The sequence below is a fragment of the Lagenorhynchus albirostris genome, chromosome 5, assembly GCF_949774975.1.
Source record: "Lagenorhynchus albirostris chromosome 5, mLagAlb1.1, whole genome shotgun sequence".
Lineage (NCBI taxonomy): Eukaryota > Metazoa > Chordata > Mammalia > Artiodactyla > Delphinidae > Lagenorhynchus > Lagenorhynchus albirostris.
In genome coordinates, this window is record NC_083099.1 from 95,921,388 (window position 1) to 95,940,227 (window position 18,840).

The window sequence follows — 18,840 nt, forward strand, 5'->3', positions numbered from 1 at the left end:
GCCAGTTGGGGTTGGCATAAACACTCTGGTATGTAACAACATAAAGCTGGCAAGACATCATGAGTACCACACTCCAATCAGCACTTCATATGAATATGCATTATACAGAATCTTATTAAAATGCAGATTCTGATTCAGTAGATCTGGGATGGGGCGTGATCCTTACATTTCTCACAAGCTCCCCGGTGATGCCAATGTTGCAAGTGAAGGGGAGCAGAATATGCCACCCCAAAATATGCCTCTTTGGCATAAGGATTACCTTAAATTGATTATTTTTAAGAAACAGCAGAGATTTCCCTGGTGGCGCAGAGGTTAAGACTCTGCACTCCCAATGCAGGGGGCCCAGGTTCAATCCCTAGTCAGGGAAATAGATCCCACATGCATTCTGCAACTAAGAGTTTGCATGTCACAATTAAGCAGCCCACGTGCCACAACTAAGACCCAGTGCAACAAAAAAAATAAATAAATATTTTTTTAAAAAAAGAAAACAGAAATGGCAGACATAGGAGAATCCCTGAAAACAAATGGAAGTTACTCTTCTGAAAGAGACATTTACATTTATAAGGGAAATCTCCATTTCTAAGTGCATCTCCTTCTCTGTACCAGGAAGGAAGAGGGGAACTAAACCTCCAGAAACTCTTACAAAGGAGGCTACAGACCTAAATCTGCATAACAACCATACTCCTGTTTACTGTGATTTACCTGATGACCTCCCATAACTGGCTTCCCCACCACCACCATCTCTTTTGTCTTTAGCTTGAGATGGTATTTAAGGTAGTGGCTTGGGCCATTTCAGGGAGTTACTCCGTTTTCCTGGGTATCACCCATGAATATAGGAGGTTTACATGTTATTAAACTTCTATTTGCTTTTTTCTATTAATCTGTCTTTTATTATAGGGGGCTTCAGCTAAGAACCTAGAGGGTAGAGGGAAAATTATCTTTCCTCCCCTACACAAGTCTCTTAACCAACTGAGTTACTTAGTCATAATTATACATTTTGATTGGGCAGGAAGTACTCCTTAGGTGGGTTCTATCAGGTGGGATTAAGCACTCCCACCAAACTGTATGATTTATAGGCTTACAAGAGGGAGAGGTTTGGATGAAAAAGGGACAGGAAAGAGAGAGAAACAAATTGTAAAGGGCATGGGTGTGTGTCTGAGTCCCTTCCTTTTTGAGGAACTAACTGGTTTGAATTACAATGAAAGAGGGTTGTGAAAGGCTTTGTGAGACTGAACCCAAATGAGTCTACTTTAGTGCTCAGGTGGCAATGTGTGAAATAAAATTGGGAAGAGGGTCAGTCTTCTCCTTCCCCACCTCTACCCCATGCTACAAACCATAGCAGTTTAATAACCAGAGGAGCAGGACAGTTACCTCAAATGGCAACTAGGCCCTGGGCACTCCTCGAAACAACTGAAAGAGAAGTGTGAGGCTGCGTGAGTCTATTGTGAGCAACTGACGGCTCTGTGCAGTTCAGATGCAGGTATTCCCATGAATATGATTGCACCTGGATCCATGGGCTGGTTTATACATACTTAAAGGTAGCATTGGTTTAAAACTGATTGTATGAACCAAAACCTATTCAGTATAATAGGAGGAGTCTTTCCTGTATGCTGAAGACTGCGCTGCTTTGTAGTACCACAGAAATCTCACCTGGAAATAAAGGACACTCATCCCTCAGTATCCACGGGGGATTGATTCCAGGACCACCCTTGGATACCAAAATTTAAAAGAAATCCATGGATGCTGAAATCCCTTACATAAAATGGCATATGCAGTATTTGCATATAACCTATGCACATCTTCCTATATATTTTTAAATCATCTTTAGATTACTTATAATACCTAATATGATGTAAATGTTATGTAAATAGCTGTAAATACAATGTAAATGCTATATAAATGTTTGCTGGCATGCAGCAAATACAAGTTGTGCTTTTTGGAACTTTCTGGAATTTTTTTTCTGAATATTTTCATTGAGGTTGGTTGAATCCACAGATGTGGAACCCATGGATATGGAAGGTCAACTCTAATTTATTTCCTGGCCTCCAAGAGATATTCCAAGACTATATAATCTTAGCAGATTATAAAAGTAATTATATATCATTTTTACTTCTATCTCTATAAAATGAGAGTAGCAATATTTGGCAGTACATAGACTTAAAATTGCTTAGAAAACAGATGTTATATTTGTTGTTTTAACACAATTTTTAAAGTTAATTCTCCTCAAGTTTTTATACAATATTGAGCAAGAAGTTTAAAAGGGGTATTGATATTTCATCTACCCAAAATACCAGCAGCTGATGAAGAATTTAAAGTGGATTAAGAATTCAGGTTTCCCCTCTGTATTGAACAGGTTCCTCACCACCTCAGTTTTCCCCTTCTGTTTCTCAGTAGCAAATGCAAGCTGTTGTCTGCAGGGCTGAAAGAAATGCATACGCAGTCCTCGATAAACTTTGCAGGCTTCTATTCACGCTTGCTAGAACTAGAAGGGTTTGGTCATCTTTTTCAAGCAGAAAAAAGCATATAGGTTTTACTTATACAAGTAGAGGAAATGAAAAATCCATGCAATAAAGAACTTTGTTATTAAAATAAAGAAGAACAATTCAGAACTCTGAATTGTTCAGTCACTGAACTTGCTGACTAATTCCTCTTCTCTCCACTGCACTTTATCACTGAAGGTTAATCAGGATGTGATCTGCAATCGCTGTCTCGATCAGTTCTTCTGCCTCATCTGGTGTAGTAATTGCAGTCACAGCTGCAAAGCAAAAGCAGGTATCCTATTCACAGCTTGGAGACCAAAACACTACTACTCTGTAGGAAGGCAGCAGAATTGGCCTTTCTTACCTACACAGAGAGACAGAACGTATTCCCTGGGATAATTATTCCATAATCCACTCTTACTTTGTCTTTGGGCACAGAACAGTGCAATGGTTAAGCAAAGCCTAACACAAAATCAGGCAGCTCATTTTACTTGACCTGCCCATGAAGTCTATCACTGAAATAGGTGATTCTCTATTTTATTTCCTGGGGAACACTGGTACTCATTGAAATATTAATAAATATTATCAGAGAAAAAATTTCCTTAGTCAAGCTGGTCCTGAAAAAGCTAAACAAATTTTCCTACCATATGATTTTTCAAATTCTTTAATGTAGCAGTTTCCATTGTGATTCTCCATTTACACATAATTTTAAAATTTTAGTTTTATTGAGATACAATTGACATACGGCATTATATAAGTTTAAGGTGACAGCATAATGACTTGACTTACACTTATTGTGAAATGATTACCAAATAAGTTTAATTAATATCCATCATTCATATAGATACAAAAAAAAGGAAAAAAAATGCTTTTTTCCTTGTCATGAGAACTTTGAGGATTTACTCTCTTAGCAACTTTTAATATATTTTAAACATAGCATACATCAGTGTTAACTATAATCATCATGTTGTACCTTACATCCCCAGTATTTATTTATCTTATAGTGTGAAGTTTGTACCTTTTGACCACTTTGATCCATTCTCCCATGCCCCCACCCCTGCCATCTGGTAAGCACAAATCTCTTCTCATTTTCTATGAGTTTTGCTTTTGTTTTTTAGATTCCACATATAAATGAGATCGTATAGTATTTGTCTTTCTCTGTATGACATTTCACTTAGCATAATAACATTTGCAGTCCATCCACGTTGTCACAAATGGCAGGATTTCCTTCTTTTTTATAGTTGAATAGTATTCCATTGTGTGTGTGTGTGTGTGTGTGTGTGTGTGTGTGTGTGTGTATCTCACAACTTTATCCATTCATCTGTTGATAAACACTTTGGTTGTTTCCATGTCTCAGCTACTGTAAATAATGCTGCAGTGAACATAGGGTACAGATGTCTCTTTGACATAATGATTTTGTTTCGTTTAGATATATACCCGGAAATGGAATTGCTGGATCATATGGTAGTTCATTTTTATTTTTTGAGAAATCTTTAAACTGTTTTCCATAATTGCTGCACCAATTTACATTTCTACCAGCAGTGCACAAGGGTTCCCTTTTCCCACATTCTCACCAGCATTTATCTGTTGTCTTTTTGATGATAGCTATTCTGACAGGTGTAAGGTGATATCTCATTGTGGTTTTAATTTGTATTTCCTTGAGGATTAGTGAGCACATTTTCATGTGCCTACTGTCCACCTGTATGTCTTCTTTGGAAAAATGTCTACTCATTTGCCCACTTGTAATTGGATTATTTGGTTTTTGGTATAAATCATTTTTTAAACTTAGTATTCAAGATTCACTTTAAGGCATCATGGTTTGATGGAAAGAGCTCTAGTGTTATATCTCTGACAACTGCTAGCTTTGCAGTATTAGAAAAATTCTAATCCTCAATCTCCATATCATAAAGTAAAAATTAAAAAGTTTTGTAGGTTTATTGTAAGAAATAAAAGAGAATTACATAATGTGCCTAGCATTCTATACATGGAATTTATTCCTTCTTAGCACTATTTCAAATAGAATACAAAATGACAAGTCATAAAACATTGACTTACGTTCAGTTTCCCATGACTGGTTAGTTCACCATAAAACAATGTCAGGCCACAAAGTTTCTGGTGTCACTAACCTAATCTCTCCTTGATTGTGCCTTTATCATTAAAGACTTCTTTAGAGGCTTGCAAGTTTAGGCCGACCCTTACATATACCGTCTTCTAAAAGAGGGGCTGGTTCCAGAAGGTATCCATTAGTTGCAGAGGCCAAATGCATTTATCTGTATGTTTCACTTTGACCAAATAATTCTTTGGTACTCTAAAAGTCAACTATGGATTGCATTTTATTCTTGGAACAGCATAATTATAATGTCAGTTGGGCATGAGTCTATTCCCTGCTACTAGCTTAGATAGGCAAGAGTTAACTACCTTTAAAATTAAATGGTATCCCTTTAAATTTAAAATGAATTAGGCCATGGTGGTTCCCTTGGCTTAAGGAAAAATGGCATGGAAATTAAAGAAAATAGTTCTAATGTCATGAAACAGCAAAGGTCAGATAGGGTGAGATGATTACTCTCATCATTATTAACATTACTTTGCATTTAGATAGCTCCTCTCCTTTGCCAGACTCATTCTCATTCTAGCCCATTGCTTAGTATCTGAGCAGCTTGTGGAGCTCCTAATGACATCAAGGGTGATCCTGATGTGGAAGAGAAGCCACAGGTCAAGAGGGGAGTGAGCAATTAACCTTCAGGCTTTATTTGCTCACTCTGGTCTTTTGCACACAACCTGCAAAAATGGGCTTACTTGAAAAGACTACCCATATAAACTTAAAGCCTCTCATGGAACTTTTGATTTATCTGAATTTTAGGGGTTTTTTTAATATAAATTTTAAATTACAACAATGTGTGTGTGTGTGTATAAATTTGGAAAGTTTGGATATTTTTTGTCTAAGCCCAAAAGTACTAAAAGTGCTAACATGCGTAAGGACAAATACAAATTAAAAATAAGAGGTTTAATTCTCCCTGTTGAAAATAAAGGAAGAGACCATTTATATCAGAAAACTTGTAAGTACTTTCTCTTCTCCTTGAAATGTATATAAATCCTTTTGAAAATTAGATAGGACTTTTGTCAGCTTTATGATGCAGGGACGTCTTTCTCAAGGACTTGGGAACCATCTCTTAGAAATGTAAACATCAAGGAAAATAGTATCCTTATCTCACAGTCTGGGGACGGTGGGAGCCTCACTTCCGTGGGAGCCTTGCTCCAAATCACAAAAGTACCTCCTTTCATAAAGATATGAGAATTTTATCTTCCCTCTGGAGAAAGCTACTACACTAACACAGATGGTCACCTCAATTACCAGATAAATTCAGGACGAACTATACATGACAAATGGTGCTGTCAAGTCCTCTTACTTGAGAACTAATTATTATTTATTTTGAAAACATGTATGCAATGGGTTGCCTCTGCTTGACTATGTAAAAGAGTGAGATTCCTTTCTGTCTTTGCAAACTTTTAATGAATTGCCTGTGTTGAGCATCACATTCTGGTTTAATGCTTATTCAATGATAAATGTGTTCTCATTTCTACTATCTTTGTGGAAAGAATTTTTGGGTTGGGAGAAGATTTTGTTTTTAGTTATATTTCCCCAAACATGACTGTGCTTTTAACTGGAATAATGGATTCAAGAAAGTAATAGAATACCGTCAGCTGTTCTCAATCATAATGCATATGAGAGTCATCTGCAGGATTTAAAATACAAATTCCCAGCACCATATTCAGAGATTCTGATACTACATATCTGGGGGAAAGCAGTGAAGTCCACACTGAACGACTATCTCAGGTGATTTTGACGCTGATGGTCAGTGGGCACCATTGTAAATGGAAGTTTTAACATAATTTTTAAATTTTACCATATGAAAAATACTTCCTTTTGCTGTCCTAGTCACTCCTTGGCTTATTTACAGGTTTTATTTACCTTTACAAGTATAATACATCATCAGCTAGTTCCTCTCTGCCGAGCAATCTTCTCACATTCTGGCCTTCTCTTTTATCCATAACAGGGTAAGACTTGACTACCCTTCCCAGGTCCCAGCCAGGCCTCTGCCTCTCACTCTCTGAGGGCCTCTGCCTTCCACTTCAACCACGAAGATGAACGTAATTAGCATCTCTCAACTTCTCTGCCTCTTTTATTTCTCTTCTCTCCTAAATCAAACAAACAGCTGCCACTTTTCCAAGGTTAACTCCTCCACCTGTACCTTTGATCTCTTCCATATTTTCTTTCCTCATTACATCAATTATTTCTTTGTTAGTATTCCTAGTCTCTGAATACTTTCCCTTTGCTCATGTAGACTCAGGTGTCTCTAGTCCTCTAATCCAAAAATCTCCTTTCTCATTTAAACTGCTGGCTCAGTTTACTCCTCCCTTTCTTTCACCACCAGTTTATTTAAATAGTAGTCTATTTCCACAACTTTCCTTTTCCTACCCCTCATTCATTGCTCACTCACTGCACAGGGATTCAACTCTCACACAGCTATTTTTGGTTTCAACCTCTCTCCTTGGACCCAGGTCCATATTTCCTACTTCTGAGTAGAGGCTGCCACTCTACTCTCTAAGAGCACTTCAAAGTCATTATTTTCGAACCCAAACTTCCTTTCTAAAACATGCAAATGCCCTATACTTTTGGCTTCAGTTAACAGTATCGACATCCAGTTATCTCAGTTCAAAACAGCCTCTAGCCTTCTCTTTCTCTCACTTCCCAAGTCAAATCAGTTCTCAAGTTCTGGGGAGTCCACCACAAAATACTGCATCTCTTAATAACTGTCTCCTTCTACTGCTTCCATTGTCACTGCCTTTGTGACATTTCTCTCTGCCTCTAGTCTCTTCTAACTTGATTCTGTCCTTCATACTTTCCCCAACGTCTGCTTTCTGAAACAAAATGTGACCACATCAAATCCTTAAAAAAGTATGTTTAAAAAGATGCAATGGCTCTTCATTGCTTACAAAATGAAGACAAAACACTTTTATTACACAAATAATACAAAAAGTATCCTTGCCAAAACAATTGAACCTGAATTTATTCAAACCTCTAGCTCTCATTAGTTGACAGGTTATACAGGAAAAGAGAAGCATGTTAAATGACACATAAGAGTTACAGTCAACCAGATCCAGAGTGTTGGAATTCCAAGAAACAAATCACCAAATTATTTAAAGAGATAAATGGCATTTTAGAAAAGCAAGGGACTTCTATAAATTAAGACAGACTTAAGAAACACGTCAACAAATGCACCATGTGGATTTAGAGACAAATTGGCTGAGTATAAGATGATATTGAGTAATTATTGTTAAGTTTATTAGATATACAAGTGTAATGACGTTTTTAAGTTCTTTGCACTTATATATATAATGAAACATGAATAATGAATTTATTTTTAAATATTTCAGAGATGGAGGTAGTGAGAAGGAGAGATAAACAAAATTTATAAATGTTGACAACTGATGAAGCTGTATGATTACTATGAGTGCTTTTTTACTAATCTCTACTTTTGCATATGTTTGCAATTTTCCATAGTAAAAAAAAAAATCCTATCATTTGTGGTATTCAAAATCATTAAGAACCATGCCTTAACTGATCTTCGTAAACTTGTCTTTGGACATTCCCCTTCCTGACCTCCTTATTTTACTAAACCTGTCAAGTACTTTCATACTAGGTCTGGGCTCATGAAGCCATTCCTACATACTCTTGTCTTTATTCGGGAGCAAGCCAGATTACCTCTCCTCAAATAAATTAGAAACTTCACATCAACTACCTAACTACCTACTGATTGCTCTATGCAGGTGTGTTGTTACTCTGGCATGCTCCAAACACAGGAGCATGTAAAACATTGCAGAAGGTATTTCAGTTTGCAATACATAAGTAGAAAACTAGTTTCAGATCATCTAGTTCTTATTTTGTAACTATTGAACTGTGGTTCTATAACTTTAGCTGATATAAAAAGATGACTACTTAAGTGAAACCTTAAGTTACCTCTAAAAAGTGCAGATTTTAGGAACCTGTGGGACACGTCCATCAATATGGTCAAAATCTCATGTCTGTCATAATATTGATGGGTTGCTATGAAATGCATTCTGAAGCTGGCGTGCGTACTTTGGTGGTGACCAACATTTCATTGAAATAGTATTTTTTTGAGTATTGCATAATATTTCACAGTCATTTTCTGAGTATTCTTCCTAAATAAATTTATCAGCATATAAGGGCAATTTTTAAAGTCTGAATTAATTTATGAGAAAAACATCCCTCAATTAGACAAATTTTGAATGACATTAGCCTCTCCCAATTTTATCAACCATTAGCCAATATTTTTCACATCTGTGAGCAGTGATTATAATAATATAAACTACAATGAACACTTTGTATGTTAATGTGGTTATAAGTTACAACTTCAGAAAAATGTCTTTTGTCATTTGCCATTTGTTAACATCCACTTAATATAGACAGATATCCCCCTCATTTTCCATATGTATTTAAATGATTTACTATTCAAACATAATCGCTCTTTCCAGATACAATTAGAGAAAAGATTGGGTTCAGACTTACCAGGAAATCTACTGTGGAGGTTGGTGTCACAGTTGTAGCCATTGAACTGAGCAGACCCTGGAAGCACTCTAATTGTTAGAAGCAAGAGCAACCATATCTGTTCCATTGCAAAACCTAGAAAAGAGTTACTTTTCATGTGGACATCACCAGCCTTCACTCTCACTTGCTGGGTAGACTGAGGCTGATCTCAACTCACTGTTGGATAGGCAGGCTGTCTACATCCATGCAGGCAAAGCTCATTAAAGACCTAAGGATTATCAGAAATAATTATCAACAATGAGGCAGAGATTTTGGCTACAATATTTCAAAATTATTTTTATTCTTTGACTCCAGTTTGCAAGCGTGACAAAGCTAGGCTTTTGTAGTAGAAGAACTAAGATATAAATCATAACATTTGCAAAAGAAAGATTTTTATTATAAATAGGAAGAACTCAAACCAAGTATTTAGCAGATTAGAACAGCCTAGCTAGGCAGACTGACTGATTTGGAGGCAACGCTACCCTTTAAAGTACCAATATCCATAGTCAGAGGGATTTAACATTCAAGAGTTGATTTTCAGAGAATTCTCAATTCTCTCAATGACCAAATAATGTCAAGAAAAATTTCCTCTCAACAAAGGAATTCCAGGGTACTACTACTTCTCAAAATCAATGGTTTGTATATCATTTTCCTAGGAAACACAGGAATAAAGCGAAAGGGAGAACAGAAAAATACTACGTGTAGAATGACATCCTGGTTTCTCCAATGGCTGCTCATTGGTGGTTGATAATTGATACAGAAGTATGAAAACCTTGAATTCTTAGGAGAGTGTAATGGAAATTGTCAATGTGTGTTGAACAAATAAATATAAATTGACTTTAATACTTAAACTCCAGTCAGTCTGGTATTTAATTTTTTTTCCTTTATGGCCTTTTATTGTCCTGATAAAGTTAAAATATCTTCCAGAAGTGCCCAACTTATTCTCAGAGCATAGTTTGTGCACTGGAAAAAAATTTTTTGGGTTGGTGGTTTTGGTCTATGTATAAAAAACAAAAAGAAAATAAAACTGCAAATGGCTTATTCAAATAATTTATTGCATTTTTAAAGCTTTGGGCTTGGGGAAAAAAAAGATGTTTTAGCTGTCCTTAAAGATCTGCCCTTAGATGATCAATCAAGTCTTTAGCAAAAGGAAGGAAATACATCTTGCTTTTGAATCGTCATTTTAGTAGAACATGTTTATGGTGAACAAAGTCACTTTGGTGAGGATGTGGGAAAGGAAAGCATGAGTTTACTCCCCAAAATAGACACAAAAACTATTAATTAAACAGGAGCTTCCTTCCTTATGCACTATAACATACCACTGAGGCACAAACCTAGTCACTTCAGGAAGAACAGCCACATGTCTGGTTAGTTCTGATCCGCTAGGACACTCCAGAAACAGAAGACTCACACAAATGGCTGACCCAGACCCTGGGGTCTCTTGGCCATGCCTATGACTTCAATGTCTAGCTCCTCAGGACACTCCAAATAGACAAAGACAGCCTTGCTCTTTTGGAGTCTTTGGAAGACTTTTAGGAAAGACAGCAGCTTGTGTCTGAACGGTACATCCCATCACACACACAGCAATGCAATGCCCCGCCTCTTCCTTCTCATGATGGGTCCCATTAACTCCTAGAAGGCACTGGAGACTCTAGACTCACACTGTTGTCTCTCAATCTAAAGAAGTCTCCCATCCCTACGGATTCAGAGTCAGGAATTTTCAAGAGTGAGTTATTTTTATTATTCAAAAAGGCTTTCTAGCTTTTATATTGTCTCACAGGAGAAAAATAATGCTTATTGAGTGGATGCTGTATACAAAGAAGGCAGTGTGTTGCCAGATCATTTACCTATAGTCTCTCATTCAAATCCTTATAAACACTGGATGATACTGGAATCACCACTCCATGTATAGAAAAGGAAAAGTAAGTCTCAGGATGCTAAAGTGACATGGAAAATAAGTGGAGGGACTAGAATTCAACTCCAGAACTTTCTGATAAGAGCTTGCTGCATAAGCTACCTAAATATCATCTGTTATTAAATAAATTTCATGTTATTTTGGTTGCCATTTATCATCAGTTGTTTTCTTTAGCTTTTAAAATCGTGTACCCTTTATTAGATCTTTTCATATAAAAATAAAATTCTTACATAGTGAATGCAATTTGTTTAATAGATGTATTGAATAATATGGGCATTGTGAGGAAGAAAATTATTTTTTAAAAAGGGGAAGGAGGTCCTGATTGTGGAAACAGTGAGAATTATTACTACAGACTAAACTGGACACATCGATGTTTAGCAAAAATGGTTAAGAAACACGTGCTACTTGAAATGGACCACTAATAGCGGTAGTAAAGTCTTTGCTTTACAACATTAGATCAGATCTGAGGCTGTCCAAAAGACATATCTCTGCACTTTGAATAAGACTTAGAGCTCTGTCATAGAGATTAAAACTCTTAATAAATATTTTTTTGACAAGAAGAAGGTAGAGGTAGAAGGCAGCTTGCTTTAACAGAAAATCCACTGATTTTGATATCAGCAGATACAGATTCAAATTCCCCCTCAGGCATTCTCTAGATTTAGCATTTGAAAACCAAGATGATGATCATAAGACTTTATAAACTACAAACACGTAAAGAACATAGCACAGTCTGGACATAAGGCACTCTCAATCCCATGGAGAGGGATGGTGACAGGGTCTGTGCTCCTTTGACTAAGCCACATGCTCTGGAGCTAGACTGCACAATACAAAGGTGTCCCATGGGCTAGTAACAGCCCTGATTAGTTGCATCACATGATTATATTTATAATGTTATTTGTATTGGTCTGTGTTTTAATATTATGGTACATTAAGCAGGGGAATTTTGAAGGACACCACAACTTTTGTATAGGCAGTATCCACATTCTGATCCCTATAACATTGGCAGTGCTCATGGCATTTTCAAGACTTTGGGAGTTAATGAACTATTTTCTTGTACACTCCCCATCCTCAATCCTATCTCCATCATTTGCTCTGTACATAGAAAACTTGACTATCAACTCACAGTAGTAGCAAGCTTGGAGATGTTACTTGCCACAGTTTCTAGAATTTTTTTCTGAAATGGGAGTGCTTGGGGTTTGGAGACTGTGTTGAGATTCTTTACACTCATTAAAGCATAATGTCTTGTTTGCTCAGACTCCCCAGCTCCTGGGCATGTGCAATTCTAGACATGTGTACTCCTTAAGCCAGTCTCGATCTGGCTTAAAAATCTTAGTTGAGCTTCATGTCACAAGGTAGAACCCAGTGTCTGTGGTTTACCCTGGGATGACCTGAAATGCTTGCTGTCCCATTGTGGCGCCAGCAAACTCTGATTAGAGAACCTGAGCAGAAGCATTTCCCATCTTCTCCACCATCACTAAGTGCAGCATCCAATGACCCTACTTCGGTGCTTAACAGTGTTGTACAAGACTGTCTGACGTGGTCAGTATTACAAAACATTAGTAACACATTCTTAGATAACAATGACCTTGAAGACATGTATCACAAGGTTTTTGTATATCTTTCTTAACTCAGTACCTCCATAAATTTAAATTGATTGCGATAGGGGAGGGAGAGGATTGTACGTATAACATTGAATTTTAAGGAATTCAGAAGTGTTGATTTTAAAGAGACACTTGCATCTCTTAAACTGGTATTGAGGCTCTGTGTTTTATACTTAGCGATACAAAGGAAGTCATATGCTGAGTGACTTGCTATCAAATGTCAATATTTCTCATATTAAGTTCTCGTTTTAAAATAACTTCTTCTAAAATATGAATTTCTAATTTATTTGCTTAAGATTGAACTTGGAGTCAGAAAAACATAATTTCACTTTTAATTCTCACTCAGTTTTATATAAATTGAGATAGTTCTGTCACACTGTTCTCTAGATTTTATACATTTAATAATCTTTTTTTGACCCTCCTTTTATTAAGATCTGTTAAGTGCCAGATTCTGTGCTACATTTAATATTCAACTACTAACATAGATTTAATTTTCACCCATGTTACTAATGTGGAAACTGAAGTCAAGGTTTTTAATTGACTTGCCCAGGGTCACAGACCTAGTAAATGACAGAGAAGAATTCAAAACTAAGTTTGATCTTTGGAATTATTGTAATACTCTGTACTTAATTGGAGTTTGTCAAATAAATCAAATTAATGTCTTGTTAATTTTCAGAAAGTAAATTATATTAATAATGAATTCTTAAAATATGCTTTGAGCTAAGTGCTTCAGATGACTGAGGCAAAATATTTTTAATATCTACATACTTGTCATGACTTTATTTCACTTATTTAGAGTGCATAAAAATATTATTATTTTCACAAATTGATTTAATGATACTGCCAGTGACTGTTAAGGGCTGATTATGCACCAGAATGTTTTTTTAAGCACTTTTCTAACCATATTTTCTAAGTATATTTTCTAACCATGATACAGGTAAATTATTCTCCTTATTCTGAGATGAAAAAACTGAGGCACAGAAATGTTAGGGAATTTGCCCAAGGTTAAACAGATGACCAGTATGAGAATCAAGATTCAATGTACACACCATATGATCCAGAAATCCCACTCCTGGGCATATACCCAGAGAAAACCATAATTCAAAGAGACAAATGCACCCCAGTGTTCATTGCAGCACAATGTACAATAGCCAGGTCATGGAAGCAACCTAAATGTCCATCAACAGAGGAATGGATAAAGAAGATGTGGTACATATATACAATGGAATATTACTCAGCCATAAGAAGGAACAAAATTGTGCCATTTGCAGAGACACGGATGGACCTAGAGACTGTCATATAGCATTAAGTCAGAAAGAGAAAAACAAATATTGTATATTAATACATATATGTGGAATCTAGAAAAATGCTACAGATGAACCTATCTGCAAAGCAGAAGTAGAGACACAGCCATAGAGAACAAGTGTATGGACACCAAGGGGGGAAAGGCGGGTGAATTGGGAGAGTGGAATTGACATATATACAATACTATGTATAAAATAAATAACTAATGAGAACCTACTGTATAGCACAGGGAACTCTACTCAATGCTTTGTGGTGACCTAAATGGGAAGGAAATCCAAAAAAGAGGGGATATAAGTATACATATAGCTGATTCACTTTGCAGTACAGCAGAAACTAACACAACATTGTAAAGCAACTATACTCCAATAAAAATTTTAAAAAAAGATTCAACGCACAATGACTCCAGAAACTACCCTCAACTATTATATGGCATTGCCTTCCAGAAAATGACCCTTACAACAGCACCTCAAATGGAAATTTGGTGATTACTTGGTAAATTTAATCAATATTGATTTATTCCTACATTCATTTATCAAATATTATTGAATGCTTACACGTGCCTGGTAGTGTCCAGGGGAGCTGAGGTAATGCAATCAGAAAGAATTATTTGCATAGAACTTACATTCTAGTGAAGGAAGTCAGAAGAAAATGAAATCTATAAGTGGAATACAGAGTATATTTACAATTAGTGCTATGGAGAAAAAGTAAAAGGAATGATAGGAAATTCTGGGGCGGAGGAGAGGGAGTTTTGAAATTTTAAATGGTCAGGGATATAAATCAGTCCATATAAATAAAGCTCGGGGGAAGAAAAACAACTTCATTTATGAACTACCACATCTACCTGTGTTTAATTTGTACCGCACTTTTTTTTTTTCTCTTTAGGCATTTCCCAAATAAAACAGATTTTCAGTGCATAAATTATTCTCTGGGAATAACTTGGACACTTTGAACAGACGCATTAACCTTTCAGATGAATAAAGTTGGCTCTTAGTACCCAAGAAAAGTAATTTATTAAACAGCACCCCTGTGACATGAGAAAAAGTGAATCTGTTCGAAAGTGCTTTTACCTACTTTCGAGAAATAACTTTTGCAGAAACAATTCATCAAAATTTCATATTTCTTTAATTATATTACCTTCATATGGGCTACTGTCTATGATACTCTTCTAGTTGGGAAGAAAAATAGAAAATTCAAACCAAAAATCATTTCTTCAAATATTTAATTGTCAATCTAAGACATGCATTTTTTTAGTAAACTAAAGCAAATTGTTTAATCATACAGATTCGCAAAAATATGGAACGGGCTCTTCGGCATCAGTGATCACCCTAATCCTCTCATTCTCAGCCCTCCTGTGCATTTACTGACCTGCTACTCTGCGCAGACTTGCTGTCCCCTACAGGGGGCTTAACCTCTTTCCTGGTGCTTCTGTATGACCCACCCAAGCCTGCTTCTCAGAAGAGTTCAGAAACAGTTCATTAAGCTTTAAATGACTGCAAATAGTTTCAAGAGTTCCCAGGGAAGGGGAGGAGAAGAAATGTACGTATTTTAATAGTGATCAGAATTTAAGTTAAAAGAATAAAGCCCTACTTCAGCCTTCAAAGGAACTAATAGGACCCAGGTAAGATCTGGGGCAAAAAGGCACTGAAGTCGTACAGGTAGGCAGCTGTCTTGCTCAGTCAAGTGTCACGGTGTTACATGGTCTTGCCTCTAGAAAAAGGACGTATTAGCTCACCCTCCAAAATGACCAGTTTTACCATGCTGGAGACAATGACTATTTAATGAAGAAATCTGTTTTTTGATCGGGTGTCTAGACTGAAGCTCTATGTTCTTTATTTCTGTGTTTGCACTGGGACATTAGAGGCAAATATACACTAAAACGAAAATGAAAATATAAAACTTTCATCAGAAATATCCATTATTATGTACATACACATTCTTTAACATAGAATGTCCTTGTCTTGCTAAACAAAGAATAAAACACACCGTGTACTTTCAGAATAATGCCTCAAACAGAGAAGGAAACAGGTTTAGTCGTCAAGAAAACATTCAGAAATTTTATGACTCTAAAGATATTGATGTATACTATGAGGAATTATGAATGCTATAGGTTGTTTCTAAGACTAAAACCTACTCCAATTTTTTCTGACACAAAGTGAGTGCTCATTTATTTCCCTTTCCCCACATTTCTCACCTGTCTTTCTGTTGAGGGTTTTCTCAAGTAATCTACAGCATTTAAATGATCTACAGTGTTTAGTTTAGAATATTTATTCTAGCACCTTAGTTTTTGGGGTACTGACAGATTGAACTAAGTCACTCTAAAAGCTTTTTAAAATAATTTACCACGTTCATTTTCAAGATATGTGTACATTTTATTCTTCTGAAGTATCTTTGAAGATATATTGACTTCCTTCATCCTTTCATGAAGTACAGTGATAACAAATTAATAATAAAGTGACAATTTATTTATCTTAAATGTCCATTTCCCTCTAATTAATTAAACAATTGACTATTAGTGTGATCATTTCAGAATGAAAATATTTCTCAATAGAGATGACGTACAAAATACATATGAGCTGGCATAGCACAGGAATCAGCCAATCAAAAGAGACACCATGCTGATATATTCTGGCTGGATATCAACCCACCTCCAAAAAATCAAAGGTTTTTGCATGGGTACCAATAACAATAAAGATAACTTCATACTTTGGTCAACTCTTACCTAAGAACACAAGAGCCCCTTTCTATTAGTACTCCACTATTTGATATTCCTTGGTTAATCCATTCATTTATTTATTCATTCCACAAATTTTTATGAGCAATTTCTAAGCATTAGACTCAGGGCACTCGGAATCAATCCAGCGATGAGCAAAACAAGCATAGTCCTTACCCTCACAGAGTTTAAAAACTAGAGAGAAGAAAAGTCATTAATAATGGCATACATTAAAATATACTTAAATATATATTTGGTAAGTGCTATGAAAGAAAATAAAGAGTGCCTCAGGAAACTATAATACGTATTGACAGGAGGATGTTTCTAACACATTCAGAGGGATAGCATTCTATTGCGCAGTTAGGATCTATAGCTAGCTTATATAGTCAAAATTACCCTGAAAATTCCCTAAATTGCCCATCTCTATGTGGGATTCCTGAGTAATATAACAATATTTTGAATGAGTTTCCTCCTGATCACTTCTGTTGTCCCACAGCTCTTGATCCTTTTAGGAAGATGAGAATAGAACCTATATTAAAAGAAAAATATTGCCTAATTCTGACTTCCAAACAGCCTTATTTTAACTCAAAGTAGAGAAAATTGCATAAAGATCCATGGTTTTTGACTATAGAGACCAAGAAGATTTTGGTTCTCAAACATCTGGACTTTAAGAGCCAGAGTTGGAAGACTGAAGAGTTTGGAAGCCTAGAGTTTGTACTAAAGTCCACAGAGAAGGTGTGAGATATGACAGCCATGGTGGACACAGCAAGGGCAGTGATGCTACCTAAAGACCAAACAGATGAGAATTCCCTACTAAGGCCAATTAGGACCACAGGATGATAAATGGACAAAATACCCTCACCAATGCCAGGGCAATAAGTATTTTTTTTAAGTAGCTAATGTATAGAATAATTACTACTTTTTAATAATTTTTCCTTTTTTTTTCTTTAGTTACTCCAACATCTTAATAGACTGATTCGCCCATGTGGCCTATAGGCACATAGGTAGTGAATATAAGTCCATACCAGTCTCTCGCTTCGTCCCAGCTTACCATTCACCCTCCCCGTGTCCTCAAGTCCATTCTCTATGTCTGTGTCTTTATTCCTGTCCTGACCCTAGGTTCTTCAGAAACATTTTTTTTTTTTTAGATTCTATATATATGTGTTGGCATACGGTATCTGGTTTTCTCTTTCTGACTTACTTCACTCTGTATGACAGACTCTAGGTCCATCCACCTCACTACAAATAACTCAATTTCGTTTCTTTTTATGGCTGAGTAATATTCCATTGTATATATGTGCCACATCTTCTTTATCCATTCATCTGTTGATGGACACTTAGGTTGCTTCCATGTCCTGGCTACTGTAAATAGAGCTGCAATGAACATTGTGGTACATGACTCTTTTTGAATTATGGTTTTCTCAGGATATATGCCCAGTAATGGGATTGCTGGGTCGTATGGTAGTTCCATTTTTAGTTTTACAAGAAACCTCCCTACTGTTCTCTATAGTGGCTGTATCAACTTACATTCCCACCAACAGTGCAAGAAGGTTCCCTTTTCTACACACCCTCTCCAGCATTTATTGTTTGTAGATTTTTTGATGATGGCCATTCTGACTGGTGTGAGGTGATACCTCATTGTAGTTTTGATTTGCATTTCTCTAATGATTAGTGATGCTGAGCATTCTGTCATGTGTTTGTTGGCAATCTGTATATCTTCTTTGGAGAAATGTCTATTTAGGTCTTCTGCCCATTTTTGTACTGAAGACGAAAAGACAACCCTCAGAATGGGAAAACGTATTTGTAAATGAAGCAACTGACAAAGGATTAATCTCCAAAATATACAGGCAGCTCATGCAGCTCAATATCAAAAAAACAAACAACCCAATCTCCTTCATTTATGATTGCTCATTTCCTACCACACTGATCACACTCCTCCTTGAAACTTCCCAACTTCATACAAATTTAAAGTTCCAGTCCCTATACTTCTCTTGTCATCAGATTTTCATCTCTTCTCTCTCTCCTCACATTCAGACCTGTATTTCCAGCCTAAGTATTCCATATAGAAGTCCTATATGCAGTACACACAAACCTTAACTTTTCACCCAATCACATTTTTCTCCTGTATTTTTAGTCCTATGTTTCACTCAGTAACTAGAGTTTTAATAGTTACCTGCAACTCTACTGATCCTACCCTTCACATAGATACCAAAGGCTTCACT

General features: G+C 36.3%; 1 protein-coding gene across 1 annotated transcript in view; it reads right to left on the reverse strand.

Moving 5' to 3' along the window:
* The window catches only part of ZPLD1 (zona pellucida like domain containing 1), a 39,112-nt gene extending 29,907 nt beyond the window's left edge, over positions 1 to 9,205 (reverse strand). Inside the window, exon 1 of the mRNA XM_060149370.1 lies at positions 9,070 to 9,205. Coding sequence (XP_060005353.1) covers positions 9,070 to 9,205 — 136 coding nt within the window. The remainder of the gene's footprint in view (positions 1 to 9,069) is intronic.
* Positions 9,206 to 18,840: the final 9,635 nt, after the last annotated feature.